General features: G+C 42.9%; 1 protein-coding gene across 1 annotated transcript in view; it reads right to left on the bottom strand.

The window, feature by feature from the left end:
- LOC139537900 (E3 ubiquitin-protein ligase RNF43-like) overlaps positions 1-18,143 on the bottom strand; it is a 222,891-nt gene that overhangs the window by 95,380 nt on the left and 109,368 nt on the right. Inside the window, exon 2 of the mRNA XM_071339783.1 lies at positions 4,417-4,539. Within this exon, the coding sequence (XP_071195884.1) occupies positions 4,417-4,539 (123 nt within the window). The remainder of the gene's footprint in view (positions 1-4,416; positions 4,540-18,143) is intronic.

The following is an 18,143-nucleotide window of genomic DNA, read 5'->3' as shown; positions in this document are numbered from 1 at the left end:
ACCATAGTGACTATCAGGTGTGTTACATAGAACAATAACCATAGTGACTATCAGGTGTGTTACATAGAACAATAACCATGGTGACTATCAGGTGTGTTACATAGAACAATAACCATAGTGACTATCAGGTGTGTTACATAGAACAATAACCATAGTGACTATCAGGTGTGTTACATAGAACAATAACCATAGTGACTATCAGGTGTGTTACATAGAACAATAACCATGGTGACTATCAGGTGTGTTACATAGAACAATAACCATAGTGACTATCAGGTGTGTTACATAGAACAATAACCATGGTGACTATCAGGTGTGTTACATAGAACAATAACCATAGTGACTATCAGGTGTGTTACATTGAACAATAACCATAGTGACTACCAGGTGTGTTACATAGAACAATAACCATAGTGACTATCAGGTGTGTTACATAGAACAATAACCATGGTGACTATCAGGTGTGTTACATAGAACAATAACCATAGTGACTATCAGGTGTGTTACATAGAACAATAACCATAGTGACTACCAGGTGTGTTACATAGAACAATAACCATAGTGACTATCAGGTGTGTTACATAGAACAATAACCATGGTGACTATCAGGTGTGTTACATAGATCAATAACCATAGTGACTATCAGGTGTGTTACATAGAACAATAACCATGGTGACTATCAGGTGTGGTACATAGAACAATAACCATGGTGACTATCAGGTGTGTTACATAGAACAATAACCATGGTGCCTATCAGGTGTGTTACATAGAACAATAACCATGGTGACTATCAGGTGTGTTACATAGAACAATAACCATAGTGACTATCAGGTGTGTTACATAGAACAATAACCATGGTGACTATCAGGTGTGTTACATAGAACAATAACCATGGTGACTATCAGGTGTGTTACATAGAACAATAACCATAGTGACTATCAGGTGTGTTACATAGAACAATAACCATGGTGACTATCAGGTGTGTTACATAGAACAATAACCATAGTGACTATCAGGTGTGTTACATAGAACAATAACCATAGTGACTATCAGGTGTGTTACATAGAACAATAACCATAGTGACTATCAGGTGTGTTACATAGAACAATAACCATGGTGACTATCAGGTGTGTTACATAGAACAATCACCATGGTGACTATCAGGTGTGTTACATAGAACAATAACCATGGTGACTATCAGGTGTGTTACATAGATCAATAACCATAGTGACTATCAGGTGTGTTACATAGAACAATAACCATAGTGACTATCAGGTGTGTTACATAGAACAATAACCATGGTGACTATCAGGTGTGTTACATAGAACAATAACCATAGTGACTATCAGGTGTGTTACATAGAACAATAACCATAGTGACTATCAGGTGTGTTACATAGAACAATAACCATAGTGACTATCAGGTGTGTTACATAGAACAATAACCATGGTGACTATCAGGTGTGTTACATAGAACAATAACCATAGTGACTATCAGGTGTGTTACATAGAACAATAACCATGGTGACTATCAGGTGTGTTACATAAAACATACCGCTCACAAGTCATTAGCAGCTCGCAGTTACAGCCACCGCAGCCACCTCATCAAAACCTCTGATACTTGATGGCACAACATCCGATGGCACAACATCCGTCTTCAGGATGAACTTCCTGGCAAGACCCATCAAATGTTCACCCCGATTGATAAAGCAACTTCGCTGGAAATGTGCACTGCACACGCGTGACATGATGGTAATTATCGTCGCTGCCTGTCCACCCGAAACGAGAAGCGGCTACTGCTGTCGGATGTCGGCATTTTTGGGGAATACGTTAATTTAACACGATGGCATCCAGTCACAACACAGTGTGTGTGTGTGTCCCCCCCCCCCCCCCCGGTATGTTGCTAAGTAACTTGCTGGCTAACAGTCACAACATAGATGTTACCAGTATCCTTCAGACAAATTCAGCTCCGGCTATTTTACGGTTTGAAAAACAAATCCGTATGACGCGCACGTGATGACGGGTTACATATTTAAATGAATTAAGATTATTAACCGCTACCATCGTTACATAATTCCGCTTTAGTATCCAAGTGTTTGACAAGGGGGAGGGGCCCAGTAACTTTATGATACAGATACAGTCATTTATCATACTTGGGTCAACCTACTATAAACTGGTTTCATCCAATCAGCTGTGTAGTACTATGGCAACAAAAAGTGCACCCCTTGAGGTCCCCAGGACCAAGTTTGAGAAACGCTGGTTTACAGCATTTTATAGGTTTTTCACAGAGTAACCAGAGAACAGGACTATATACCCACATCTGATCTCAAAACATATCTGCTACCACTGAGGGAGACAGGGGGCCCTCTATCGCTCCAGACTACACCAAAAGGCCTTTGTTCAAGGGCCCCTCTGTATAAGGGACAGAACTTGGTGTGTTTAAGGGACAACGCAGTGTAGCCATTAAAGCTTGAATAAAAAAAATTTTTTGTCAGTCTGCAGTGACTCAGTTATTCCAACATTTATGTTTTTGCAAAAACAATTAAGTACAGAGTCCTGGTTACTACCAGTGATAGTTGTGACCTTAGCACAGGGTCCTGGTTACTACCAGTGATAGCTGTGACCTTAGCACAGGGTCCTGGTTACTACCAGTGATAGCTGTGACCTTAGCCCGGGGTCCTGGTTACTACCAGTGATAGCTGTGACCTTAGCGCCTCACATCCAGCGCCAGGAAGCAGAAGGATCTCTGCCCCTCCCCCCACACACACCCATCTCATCCGTTCATTCTCAGAGATCACAGCTAGGGGAAGCATAGCATCCTCAAAATCATATTAAGGCATGCCAACATTCTACTAACTTTCCCCGTCAAACCTTCTCCAGGCTGCATCTTTAAAGCACCATGGATCTACCGAAAAGATGTATCTGGATCTACTGTAGTAGTGGACAGTAGGCCAGGGGAAAAGATGTAGCTGTGTCTACTGTAGTAGTGGACAGTAGGCCAGGGGAAAAGATGGAGCTGTGTCTACTGTAGTAGTGGACAGTAGGCCAGGGGAAAAGATGTAGCTGTGTCTACTGTAGTAGTGGACAGTAGGCCAGGGGAAAAGATGTAGCTGTGTCTACTGTAGTAGTGGACAGTAGGCCAGGGGAAAAGATGTAGCTGTGTCTACTGTAGTAGTGGACAGTAGGCCAGGGGAAAAGATGTAGCTGTGTCTACTGTAGTAGTGGACAGTAGGCCAGGGGAAAAGATGTAGCTTTGTCTACTGTAGTAGTGGACAGTAGGCCAGGGGAAAAGATGTAGCTTTGTCTACTGTAGTAGTGGACAGTAGGCCAGGGGAAAAGATGTAGCTTTGTCTACTGTAGTAGTGGACAGTAGGCCAGGGGAAAAGATGGAGCTGTGTCTACTGTAGTAGTGGGCAGTAGGCCAGGGGAAAAGATGTAGCTGTGTCTACTGTAGTAGTGGACAGTAGGCCAGGGGAAAAGATGTAGCTGTGTCTACTGTAGTAGTGGACAGTAGGCCAGGGGAAAAGATGTAGCTTTGTCTACTGTAGTAGTGGACAGTAGGCCAGGGGAAAATATGTATCTGGATCTACTGTAGTAGTGGACAGTAGGCCAGGGGAAAAGATGTAGCTGTGTCTACTGTAGTAGTGGACAGTAGGCCAGGGGAAAATATGTATCTGGATCTACTGTAGTAGTGGACAGTAGGCCAGGGGAAAAGATGTAGCTGTGTCTACTGTAGTAGTGGACAGTAGGCCAGGGGAAAAGATGTAGCTGTGTCTACTGTAGTAGTGGACAGTAGGCCAGGGGAAAAGATGGAGCTGTGTCTACTGTAGTAGTGGACAGTAGGCCAGGGGAATAGATGTAGCTGTGTCTACTGTAGTAGTGGACAGTAGGCCAGGGGAAAATATGGAGCTGTGTCTACTGTAGTAGTGGACAGTAGGCCAGGGGAAAAGATGTAGCTGTGTCTACTGTAGTAGTGGACAGTAGGCCAGGGGAAAAGATGTAGCTGTGTCTACTGTAGTAGTGGACAGTAGGCCAGGGGAAAAGATGGAGCTGTGTCTACTGTAGTAGTGGACAGTAGGCCAGGGGAAAAGATGTAGCTGTGTCTACTGTAGTAGTGGACAGTAGGCCAGGGGAAAAGATGTAGCTGTGTCTGGCTCTCCTCCATTAAAATGAATAGGGTCATCTTTAACGACCAAGATACGTACAATACACAAACATAAACAATGTTTGTCATAATGTCTCCGCCCATTGTATGGCAGTAGGTTACCGAGCCTCATCTTAGGGGAGGACAGATATGGCCCGGCGAAGACAGCCCTTCACTTGGACAAGATACTTATTTAACTATTCAACTGAATCACTGCGACCACTCAAGCCTTCCATAGTTCTTCCACAGTATGCATGTGTACAATGGTCTTACCTTGTTGAGCAGGGGCAGACACTGGGGCACCTTGCGCTCCGGGCTCTCCAGCTTGACGATGCTGATGAAGTCTGACTCCTGGCGCTCATCTTCACTGGTGTTGCACAGGGACAGAGGGTGGGACTGGAGAGCGAGAGAGAGAGAGAGAGAGAGAGAGAGAGAGAGAGAGAGAGAGAGAGCAGGGGTTTAGAACCAACGTAGACATTTAAACAAATCAGGCGAACCAAACCAGACATTTAACCAAACCAGGGGTTTAGAACCAACCCAGACATTTAACCAAACCAGGGGTTTAGAACCAACCCAGACATTTAAACAAATCAGGCGAACCAACCCAGACATTTAACCAAACCAGGGGTTTAGAACCAACCCAGACATTTAACCAAACCAGGGGTTTAGAACCAACCCAGACATTTAACCAAACCAGGGGTTAGAACCAACCCAGACATTTAACCAAACCAGGGGTTTAGAACCAACCCAGACATTTAACCAAACCAGGGGTTAGAACCAAAACAGACAGAGGGGGAACCAAACCAGCTGTGATTTTACCAGGTTGCAAATTAGAAAAGGTAGCAAAATAAGTGGTTGTGGTTTTATCGTGTCAGTCAGCGTTGCTGTGACCAGCAGACATACAGTAGCACAGGCCTGTTGGTTTTTGTAAAGGACAGTGCAGTATGAAGATATCAACACAGCAGGTGTCACTCATTTAGTACAAAACACAGCTCTGGTGGTAAGGTTAGGCAACAACACATCTGCCATGCTGATCCTCAACACAGTCCCCTCCTGTACTCCCTGTTCACCCACAACTGCGTGGCCAAGCACGACTCCAACACCATCATTAAGTTAGCTGGCGACACAACAGTGGTAGGCCTGATCACTGACAACAACGAGACAGCCTACAGGGAGGTCAGAGACCTGGCAACCTCTCCCTCAACGTGAGCAAGACAAAGGAGCTGATTGTGGACTACAGGAAAAGGAGGACCGAACACGCCCCCATTCACAATGACGGGGCTGTAGTGGAGCAGGTCGAGAATTTCAATTCTTTAGTGTCCACATCACCAACAACACCAACATCACCACATCATGATCCAAACACACCAAGACAGTCGTGAAGAGGGCACGACAGCGCTTTTTCCCCCTCAGGAGACTGAAAAGATTTGGCATGGGTCCCCAGATCCTCAAAAAGTTCTACAGCTGCACCATCGAGAGATTTATTTTAAACTGCAAAACCCTTACGCACCACTGCACTTTGTATACCTTTGTATACCACTTTGTATACCTCTAGTCACTCGTAGGCTCAGTCACTGGTATACTTTTATTTACAAAGCCATTTTGGGTTTATTACCATTTTATTTGGCAATTTTTATTCTTCAGATTTGTGGTGGGTACTCTCTTCGTATCCTGCTAACTGTTCCAAATGTCCGAATTGAATTTGGTAAAAGGGCTTTTATGTACTCTGCGCCATCGGCTTGGAACGCCTCGTAAAATTGTTTTAAACTGGATGAACTTGTCCTGATTGGTGTTTTTAAATCATTCATGAAGGATTTTGAGGCTGATTCCTTGACCTGTCAATGTTTTTAATTTGCAGTTTATGATTTCGTTTTACTCCTGTGATTTCTATGGTTTTTACTAGATGACTTGTAGTTGTTCATGTTGTTTGTCTGTAATTGTGTAATGACTTGGTGCAGCCTATATTGGCCAGGACGCTCTTGAAAAAGAGATTTCAAATCTCAATGAGCCCTTCCTGGTTAAATAAAAAGCAATAAAAAAGACTTACAGAACTCTCTGGAACATGCTAACATCTCTCTTGACAGGTCTACGATACGTAAAAACACTAAACAGGAATGGTGTTTCATGGGAGGACACCACAGAAGATACCACTGCTGTCCAAAAAAACATTCTGTGGACAGATGAAACTACAGTTGAGTTGTTTGGACACTGTGTGTGGAGAAAAAAAGGCACAGCACACCAACATCAAAACCTCTTCCCAACTGTAAAACATGGGGGAGGGAGCGTCATGGATTCCAAAATTGAATTCCCAAGTATATCAAGACATTTTCCAGGAGAACGTAAGACTATCTGTCCGCCATATGAAGCACAACAGAAGTTGGGTGATGCAACAGGACAACGACCCAAAACACAGAAGTAAATCAACAACAGAATGGCTTGAACAGAAGAAAATACAGCTTCTGGAGTGGCCCAGTCAGAGTCCTGACCTCAACCCGATTGAGATGCTGTGGCATGACCTCAAGAGAGCGGTTCACACCAGACATCCCAAGAATATTGCTGAATTGAAACAGTTTTGTAAAGAGGAATGGTCCAAAATTCCTCCTGACTGTTGTGCAGGTCTGATCCACAACTACAGAAAACATTTGGTTGAGGTTATTGCTGCCAAAGGAGGGTCAACCAGTTATTCAATCCAAGGGTTCACATACTTTTTCCACCCTGCACTGTGAATGTTTACACTGTGTGTTCAATAGACATGAAAACATATAATTGTTTGTGTGTTATTAGTGTTTGTCTATTGTTGTGCTTTAGATGGAGATCAGATCAAATTTTATGACCAATTTATGCAGAAATCCAAGTAATTCCAAAGTGTTCACATACTTTTTCTTGCCATTGTATGTATGCATAGTCACTTTACCCCCACCTACATGTACAAATTACCTCGACTAACCTGTACCCCCATACATTGACCCGGTACCGGCACCCCCTGTATATAGCCTCAGTACTGTTATTTTATTGTGTTACTTTTCATACACATTTTATACTTTAGTTTAATTTATTTAGTAAATATTTTCTTAAATCTATTTCTTGAACTGCATTGTTGGTTAATTAAGGGCTTGTAAGTAAGCATTTCAAGGTAAGGTCTACGACCTGTTGTATTCGGCGCATGTGACAAATCCAATTTGACTTGGTTTGATTTGAATATGTTATGAACTAAATCGGCTGCTAGCCATCCATGATGACGGTGTATGGTTGATATACTGCTCTTCCTGTAGTCCCTTATCAAAGACTACAGGAAGAGCAGACTACAGTAGAGAAGACTACAGTAAGAGAAGGCTACAGTAGATAATACTACAGTACGAATACAGTAGAGGAGACTACAGAAAGAGAAGACTACAGCAAGAGAATACTACAGTAAAAGTAGACTACAGTAGAGGAGACTACAGAAAGAGAAGACTACATTATGAGAAGGCTACAGTAAAAGTAGACTACATTAGAAGAGACTACAGAAAGAGAAGATTACAGTAGATAAAACTACAGTAAGCGAAGACAACAGTATGAAAAGACTACAGTAGATAATACTACAGAAAGAGAAGTATACAGGAAGAGAAGACTACAGTATGAGAAGATTACAGTAAAAGTAGACTACAGTAGAGAAGACTACAGTAAGACGAGACTACAGAAAGAGAAGACTACAGAAGAGATTACTACAGTAAGATAATACTACAGTAAAAGAAGACCACAGAAAGAGAAGACCACAGAAAGAGAAGACTACAGAAAGAGAAGACTACAGCAGAGAAGACTACAGAAATAGAAGACTACAGAAAGAGAAGACTACAGCAGAGAAGACTACAGAAATAGAAGACTACAGAAAGAGAAGACTACAGTAGAGAAGATTACGGAAAGAGAAGATTACAGTAGAGATATTTACAGTAATAGTAGCCTACAGTAGAGAATACTACAGTAAGAAGAGACTACAGAAAGAGAAGTCTACAGTAAGATAAGACTACAGTAGATAATACTACAGAAGACTATAGTAACAGAAGATTACAGTAGAGAAGACTACAGTAATAGTACACTACAGTAGATGCTACTACAGTAAGAGAAGACTACAGTAAGAGAAGACTACAGTAGATAATACCACAGAAAGAGAAGAATACAGCAGATGATACTACAGAAAAAGAAGACTACAGTAGATAAAACTACAGAAAGAGAAGACAACAGTAGATAATACTACAGTAAGAATACTACAGCAAGAGAAGACTACAGAAAGAGAAGACTACAGTAGATAATACTACAGAAAGAGAAGACTACCATAGATAATACTACAGAAAGAGAAGACTACAGTAGATAAAACTACAGAAAGAGAAGACTACAGTAGATAATACTACAGTAAGAATACTACAGCAAGAGAAGACTACAGTAGATAAAACTACAGAAAGAGAAGACTACAGTAGATAATACTACAGAAAGAGAATACTACAGTAGATAATACTACAGAAAGAGAAGACTACAGTAGATAAAACTACAGCAAGAGAAGACTACAGTAGATAAACCTACAGAAAGAGAAGACTACAGTAGATAATACTACAGAAAGAGAAGACTACAGTAGATAAAACTACAGAAAGAGAAGACTACAGTAGATAATACTACAGAAAGAGAAGACTACAGTAGATAATACTACAGAAAGAGAAGACTACAGTAGATAAAACTACAGAAAGAGAAGACTACAGAAGATAATACTACAGTAAGAATACTAAAGCAAGAGAAGACTACAGTAGATAAAACTACAGTAAGAATACTACAGTAAGAGAAAACTACAGTAAGAGAAGACTACAGGGAGAGAGAGGTAGAGAGAGGGAGAGAGATATATAGAGAGAGAGCAAGAGTGAGAGAGCGAGGTAATCAAATCAAATCAAATTGTATTTGTCACATACACATGGTGAGAGAGAGAGAGAGAGGGAGAGAGGAGAAAGTGAGAGAGAGAAAGAGAGGAGAGATATATAGAGAAAGCGAGAGAGCGAGAGAGCGAGAGAACAAGAACAAGAATGAGAGAAGAGAGGGAGAGACACATCAGAAGTAAACCATGTGGCACTCATTTATGACTGGTTCATGAATGGTTTATGACCAGTTTAAGAATGGTTTATGAATGGTTTATGACCAGTTTATGAATGGTTTATGACCAGTTTATGAATGGTTTATGACCAGTTTATGAACGGTTCATGACTGGTTCATGATTGGTTTATGACAGGTTTATGACTAGTTTATGACTGGTTTATGACTGGTTTATGACTGATTAATGACTTGTTTATGACTGATTATGACTGATTATGACTAGTTTATGACTAGTTTATGACTTGTTTATGACTAGTTTATGACTAGTTTAATTGTTTATGACTAGTTTATGACTGGTTAATGACTAGTTAATGACTAGTTTATGACTGGTTAATGACTGGTTTATGACTGGTTAATGACTAGTTTGACTAGTTTATGACTGTTTATAACTGGTTAATGACTAGTTAATGACTGTTTATAACTGGTTAATGACTAGTTTATGACTGTTTATAACTAGTGCCACAACTGCCTGATAGAATCCTACAGACAGCAGAGAACCGGCAACGTAAATAAAACAACACCGCCGTTAACTGGTCATTACAGAGGGCCTTGTACACTTACAAGCCAAGAAGTCTCTCTGCACCAGACCAGGGTTAGACTTGCCATTTCTCAGCGATGAGACAAGACTGTAACTACCAATTGAATACCAAGAAATTGGGTAGAAAAAGAGGTAAAAAATAACAAATAAATTGACTTTCCATTTCTAATCTTAACAAAAGATTTGTCCCAAATGGCACCCTATTCCCTATATAGTGCACCACTTTTGATTAGGGCCCATAGGGGTAAAAGGGGGACGAAGCTAACGTTTGGCCTTCAGATACAGCTGGCTGGTCCCCAAAACACAACACTAATAGGGGTTAAATCAGAGGTCAGACATTGTGTTTACAGCTCTGCCAGAGAAAACCTTGTTAAACTGGATGGGAACTAAGTATTTACAGAGACCGACTGGGAGAGATGTTATTGTAAACAGAGGACAGAGTGTAGTCACAGCACACAGCTGTAGACGCGTACACACACACACATACGCACGTCGGGTCATATCCCCCCCCCCAAAAAAAAAAATACCTTACCCAACCTGCTGTAGCTATGTGTCTGCCATATGACAGATGGATAGAGGCTGCTAATGTCCAGCAGGCCCAGTCTGAGTGTCCTGTCCAGCAGGCCCAGTCTGAGTGTCCTGTACAGCAGGCCCAGTCTGAGTGTCCTGTCCAGCAGGCCCAGTCTGAGTGTCCTGTACAGCAGGCCCAGTCTGAGTGTCCTGTCCAGCAGGCCCAGTCTGAGTGTCCTGTACAGCAGGCCCAGTCTAGGTGTCCTGTCCAGCAGGCCCAGTCTGAGTGTCCTGTACAGCAGGCCCAGTCTGAGTGTCCTGTCCAGCAGGCCCAGTCTGAGTGTCCTGTCCAGCAGGCCCAGTCTGAGTGTCCTGTACAGCAGGCCCAGTCTGAGTGTCCTGTCCAGCAGGCCCAGTCTGAGTGTCCTGTACAGCAGGCCCAGTCTAGGTGTCCTGTCCAGCAGGCCCAGTCTGAGTGTCCTGCTTCTGTCTGGCCTTGTCCAGGCTTGCCCTGAGACATGGCTGTGTTCCTATGACGCCATATGACTCTGGTCTACAGCCCATAGAAGTCTGTAGATCCATGTCTGAGGACAAGGCCCTGGGTTCTGCCACGCTAACTCTGGAGCTACGTTATGGAGCCTGGCAGCTGCTTTCCCAATCTACGTTAACTAGGCCCAAATTAGAGACCCACAGCGGAACTTGGTCCTTTAACAAAGAAAAACAATACAAGTCAAAAAATGTAAAATGAAAACTACTACTCTGCCATCGACATCACCACGCCTTGACATAGTATAGGCTGAGGGGAACGTTGAGAAATAAAATACCTATTCAGGCTTTTAGCTTTGTATGCCGCGTTCAAGACAACTGGGAACTCTGGAAAATACGAGATCCAATCATGACGTCGGGGATCTTCCAGGTGGAAAGTCAGAGCTCTAGATAGAGGCCCGAGTTCCCGAGTTGGAATTCTGAGTTGGACGACCATTCAAAGCGATTTTCCCCGAGTCTGAGCAAAAACAAAACGTCTGAGTTTCCAGGTGTTTTTGAACACGACATTAATCCGGTTTCACTATGTCTACTTGGATCGGTTTTATTGTTTTGTCTATTACATACGATCAATGTAACCCACTGGTACCATGTAACACAACACTTAGCAATGTAACCCAGTGTAACCCAGTGTAATACAATGTAACCCAGTGTAACCCAATGTAACCCAGTGTAATACAATGTAACCCAGTGTAACCCAATGTAACCCAGTGTAACCCAATGTAACCCAATGTAACCCAGTGTAATACAATGTAACCCAATGTAACCCAGTGTAACCCAGTGTAACCCAATGTAACCCAATGTAACCCAGTGTAACCCAATGTAACCCAGTGTAACCCAATGTAACCCAATGTAACCCAGTGTAACCCAGTGTAACCCAATGTAACCCAATGTAACCCAGTGTAACCCAATGTAACCCAATGTAACCCGATGTAACCCAATGTAACCCAGTGTAACCCAGTGTAACCCAATGTAACCCAGTGTAACCCAATGTAACCCAATGTAACCCAATGTAACCCAGTGTAACCCGGTGTAACCCAGTGTAACCCAATGTAACCCAATGTAACCCAGTGTAACCCAGTGTAACCCAATGTAACCGAGTGTAACCCAATGTAACCCAGTGTAACCCGGTGTAACCCAATGTAACCCAGTGTAACCCAATGTAACCCAATGTAACCCAGTGTAACCCAGTGTAACCCAATGTAACCCAGTGTAACCCAGTGTAACCCAATGTAACCCAGTGTAACCCAATGTAACCCAGTGTAACCCAATGTAACCCAATGTAACCCAGTGTAACCCAGTGTAACCCAATGTAACCCAGTGTAACCCAATGTAACCCAGTGTAACCCACCTGGCAATGTGGAAGTTGTGGAATTACTGGTATAAAACTACTGACATCAAAATCTGTCTATAATCTGTCTATAAACTATCTATAAACTTTATACAGTCTGTCTATAATCTGTCCATAATATCTTACTTTCCTTGTACTGTCTGTTTCCAATACGTGCCAACTTCTCTAATCTAGGCCTGCCTGCATTGAAGATTCTAACATGTTGTTGTTCCTGACAGTGTCTATGTTTTGCATTGCTTACAAGACTAGGCATTATATTCTTTTTTTAAACATGCCCTCACTTCACTTACAATCAACTGACTGTGAACAGTGTCCAGATACCACTATTTGTACCCTTTTCCAGTTAGTAGGAGTCTGGTGCTATAAACAGCATCATACACAGACAGACTGACTGAAACCTCTTCATTTGGTTTCAGTACGGGCTTGAGAAAAAGTGGGCCTGGGAACCAAAATCACTGAGTCTCTATTTCACAGGGACTAGAAACCACAGAGCGCACAAACAGTTCCCTGCTCTGTTAACAATGGTCACTCCTCCTCCTCCTCCTCCCTCCCTCTCCTCCTCCTCCCCCTCTCTCCACCCTCTCCTCCTCCTCCTCCCTCTCCTCCCTCTCCACCCTCTCCTCCTCCTCCTCCTCCCTCTCCACCCTCTCCTCCTCCTCTCCACCCTCTCCTCCTCCTCCTCCCTCCCTCCCTCCCTCTCTCTCTCTCCTCCTCCTCCTCCCTCTCCACCCTCTCCTCCTCCTCCTCCCTCTCCTCCCTCTCTCTCCTCCCTCTCCTCCTCCTCCCTCTCCATCTGTTTACAAAGCTGGGGAGATCTTCTATTCTCGTCCTTCTTCTTCTCTCAATTCCTTTGTAGCCACGATTAAAGACATTCCTATCCAGACTGCCCCAAAAATACTCCAAGGCAAGAATCTAACAGCCTGAAAAACAAACAGACCAGCAGAAAAACATGGAAAATAAATAGTAGCTATGGTGAGAAGTCAATAATTTCTTCCCCCTCTTCACCCAGTGGGTCGTCTTTTATCATGTGCCAATAATCGACAGCACCGCGACTAAAGAACGGTGACAGCATGGACAGCGCCATTGAGGCTATCTTCATTTTAAAGTAGTTAATTGTCTTCTTCTTCATTGGTTGATTGCCCCCAACTCATAGGAATCCCCACCCGATTGACTACTTTAAAATGGTGGAAGTGCTCAATGGCAATGTCCATGCTAAAACGGGTTATATCCATGATGAGTCTTGTACCTATCTCAATGACAATAGGCACAACTCTGATATAAAGTCGTTTGTCAAAATGTCACGTGCGTCCACTTATATAAGTGCATTCGTAACAACCTAACCATTACAAAACAAATAAGCCTTATGTAGCAAATTAGCATTTTATATTTTTGTTGACCAAATTTGAAACTCTCTCATTGACACAAAAAATTTATAATTTCATGGGTTTATTTTAGTGGACAGATTTTGGGCTGAGTAAAACCTCAGAGAGACAGAGAGAGAGAGACATACAGAGAGAGAGACAGAGAGAGACAGAGACAGACATAGAGAGAGAGAGACAGAGAGAGACAGAGAGAGACAGAGACAGAGAGAGCGAGAGAGACAGAGAGAGAGACAGAGAGAGAGAGACAGAGAGAGAGACAGAGAGAGAGAAAGACAGAAAGAGAAAGAGAGAGAGAGACAGAGAGAGAGACAGAGAGAGACAGAGACAGAGAGAGTGAGAGAGAGAGAGACAGAGACAGAGAGAGACAGAGAGAGAGAGAGAGACAGAGAGAGAGAGAGAGAGAGAGAGAGAGAGAGAGACAGAGAGAGACAGAGAGAGACAGAGACAGTGAGACAGAGAGAGAGACAGAGAGAGACAGAGAGAGAGACAGAGAGAGAGACAGAGAGAGACAGAGAGAGACAGAGAGAGCTTGCACCTCTCATCCGACAGCCTCAACACTTTACAACAGACTCAACAGACTCTCAGGGTTTCAAAGTCTGACCCGCCTACATGCATTACGAAATACTACACCAAAATATTACCATTTCAAAAAGTTAAATTAATCGATTCCCAAACTAACCCTGATTCAGATGACCATCCTACCCATGCCAGACTATGGAGACTATGGAGATGTTCTTTACCATTCGGCCATCAGATTTGCCACCAATGCTCCTTATAGGACACATCACTACACTCTATACTCCTCTGTAAACTGGTCATCTCTGTATACCCGTCGCAAGACCCACTGGTTGATGCTTATTTATAAAACCCTCTTAGGCCTCACTCCCCCCTATCTGAGATACCTACTGCAGCCCTCATCCTCCACATACAACACCCGTTCTGCCAGTCACATTCTGTTAAAGGTCCTCAAAGCACACACATCCCTGGGTCGCTCCTCTTTTCAGTTCGCTGCAGCTAGCGACTGGAACGAGCTGCAACAAACACTCAAACTGGACAGTTTTATCTCAATTCCTTCATTCAAAGAAGTGTCTCTACCTTCTTGCCCTTTGTGCTGTTGTCCAATAACGTTTGTAACATGTTGTTGTCATGTTGTGTTGCTGCCTTGCTGTGTTGTTGTCTTACGTCTCTGTTTATGTAGTGTTGTCTCTCTTGTGGTGATGTGTGTTTTATATTTATATTGTATTTATTTGTATTTTTAATCCCAGCCCCCCGTCCCCCATCCCCAGTCCCCCGTCCCCCATCCCCAGCCACGTCCCCAGTCCCCCGCGGGATGCCGTCATTGTAAATAAGAACTTAACAAAAATAAAGTTGGAGGTCAAATAAATATTTCAACATGGCATATCTAGGGTGCGAAGGGATGTAGAGGGGTGAGACAGGGTGAGAGACAGCAGTAAGCCTTTTCAAAGGCCTGTAAAGCCAACCAAGCTAGTGTACATCAACACAGAATTATATTTACCTAGCTCCCAGCTAACATAAACGCGCTCACACACACACGCACAACACACACATACACACACACACACAACACACACACACACAACCAAAATATGTAGACATTGACCTAACTCTCCGTTATGACCCACTTTTCCAGTGGAGCAGGTCAACTGTGTGTGTGTGTGTGTGTGTGTGTGTGTGTGTGTGTGTGTGTGTGTGTGAGAGAGAGAGAGAGCGAGAGAGAAAAAGAGAGAGAGAGAGAGTGTGTGAGCGTGCATGTGTGTGTGTGACCGGTATGTACAGTTGAAGTCGGAAGTTTACATACACTTAGGTTGGAGTAATTAAACCTCATTTTTCAACCACTCCACAAATTTCTTGTTAACAAACTATAGTTTTGGCAAGTCGGTCAGGACATCTACTTTGTGCATGACACAAGTCATTTTTCCAACAATTGTTAACAGACAGATGATTTAACTTATAATTCACTGTATCACAATTCCAGCCAAGACCTCAGTCAAAAAATTGTAGACCTCCACAAGTCTGGTTCATCCTTGGGAGCAATTTCCAAACGCCTGAAGGTACCACGTTCATCTGTACAAACAATAGTACACAAGTATAAACACCATGGGCCCACGCAGCCGTCATACCGCTCAGGAAGGAGACGCGTTCTGTCTCCTAGAGATGAATGTACTTTGGTGCGAAAAGTGCAAATCAATCCCAGAACAACAGCAAAGGACCTTGTGAAGATGCTGGAGGAATCAGGTACAAAAGTATCTATATCCACAGTAAAAAGAGTCCTATATCGACATAACCTGAAAGGCCGCTCAGCAAGGAAGAATCCACTGCTCCAAAACCGCCATAAAAAAGCCAGACTACGGTTTGCAACTGCACATGGGGACAAAGATCGTACTTTTTGGAGAAATGTCCTCTGGTCTGATGAAACAAAAATAGAACTGTTTGGCCATAATGACCATCGTTATGTTTGGCTGAAAAAGGGGGAGGCTTGCAAGCCAAAGAACACCATCCCAACCGTGAAGCACGGGGGTGGCAGCATCATGTTTAGGGGGTGATTTGCTGCAGGAGGGACTGGTGCACTTCACAAAATAGATGCCTTCATGAGGGAGGAAAATGATGTGGCTATATTGAAGAAACATCTCAAGACATCAGTCAGGAAGTTTAAGCTTGGTCGCAAATGGGTCTTTCAAATGGACAATGACCCCAATCATACTTCCAAAGTTGTGGCAAAATGGCTTAAGGACAACAAAGTCAAGGTATTGGAGTGGCCATCACAAAGCCCTGACCTCAATCCTATAGAAAATTTGTGGGCAGAACTGAAAAAGCGAGTGCGAGCAAGGAGGCCTACAAACCTGACTCAGTTACACCAGCTCTGTTAGGAGGAATGGGCCAAAATTCACCCAACTTATTGTGGGAAGCTTGTGGAAGCTACCCAAAACATTTGACCCAAGTTAAACAATTTAAAGGCAATGCTACCAAAATACTAATTGAGTGTATGTAAACTTCTGACCCACTGGGAATGTGATGAAAGAAATAAAAGCTGAAATTAATCCTTCTCTCGACTATTATTCTGACATTTAACATTATTAAAATAAAGTGGTGATCCTAACTGACCTAAAACAGGGACTTTTTACTAGGATTAAATGTCAGGAATTGTGAAAAACTGAGTTTAAATGTTTTTGGCTAAGGTGTATGTAAACTTCAGACTTCAGCTGTATGTACAGTGTGTGTGTGTGTGGTGTGTGTGTGTGTGTGTGTGTGTGTGAATGTGAATGTGTGTGTGTGTGTTGACAGCTCAGCTGAATGCCTGCAACCTGATCTCATAGTTCCACTTCTGAATTTGCCGTAATTGGTTGACCGTCAATTTTTTTACCCATTAATTCTGCGTGGTTACAGGGTTAATTCTGCGTGGTTACAGGGTTAATTCTGCGTGGTTACAGGGTTAATTCTGCGTGGTTACAGGGTTAATTCTGCGTGGTTACAGGGTTAATTCTGCGTGGTTACAGGGTTAATTCTGCATGGTTACAGGGTTAATTCTGCGTGGTTACAGGGTTAATTCTGCATACTTATTGGGTTAATTCTGCGTGGTTACAGGGTTAATTCTGCATGGATACAGGGTTAATTCTGCATGGATACAGGGTTAATTCTGCGTGGTTACAGGGTTAATTCTGCATGGTTACAGGGTTAATTATGCGTGGTTACAGGGTTAATTATGCGTGGTTATATGGTTAATTATGCGTGGTTACAGGGTTAAAACAGAAATAACTCAAAGGTTAATAGTTTAGGTACTAATTCCAAGAGGTTAAGGTTAGGGCTATGGTCTGGGGGAAGACTTAAAACCAAATGAATCTAAACAAAGCGCTGTATCATCTCCCTGCTGCCGTGGCTCAGTGGTTTAAGCAGCTCTGGCTCGGAGCCCAGCGCTCTGAGGACCCTTTCAAATGTCCTAAATCTACAGCTCTTGTGATGAGCCTGGGGCTCCAGCAAAACAGAGATGCTCCTTCTCTGTGAGCCTGATCCAAATAGCTCTGGCTGGCTGACCATCTGACTGGCCAGACTGAGGCTCACTCCACCATCAAACACACACCTGGCCAACACACACACATTCTCATGCACACTCACAAATGCATGCATCTCTCTCTCTCTCTCTCTCTCTCTCTCTCTCTCTCTCTCTCTCTCTCTCTCTCTCTCTCTCTCTCTCTCTCTCTCTCTCTCTCTCTCTCTCTCTCTCTCTCTCTCTCTCTCTCTCTCTCTCTCTCTCTCTCTCTCTCTCTCTCTCTCTCTCTCTCTCTCTCTCTCTCTCTCTCTCTCTCTCTCTCTCTCTCTCTCTCTCTCTCTCTCTCTCTCTCTCTCTCTCTCAATTCAATTCAATTGACTTTATTGACATGGCAAGTTATTATTACTTACATTGTCAAAGTATACATATCGAAAAATTTAAATAAAATATATATGTATATATATACACAAAATATATATATATTTATATATAAATAAATGGTGGGATTAACAGCAATAATAATAGTAGTAGTGGACATGGGATTACCATTAATAACAG

The sequence above is a fragment of the Salvelinus alpinus genome, chromosome 13 (assembly GCF_045679555.1).
Source record: "Salvelinus alpinus chromosome 13, SLU_Salpinus.1, whole genome shotgun sequence".
Classification (NCBI taxonomy): domain Eukaryota; kingdom Metazoa; phylum Chordata; class Actinopteri; order Salmoniformes; family Salmonidae; genus Salvelinus; species Salvelinus alpinus.
The sequence above is the reverse complement of the archived record's forward strand: the minus strand, read 5'-3'. Positions and strand labels throughout refer to the sequence as shown.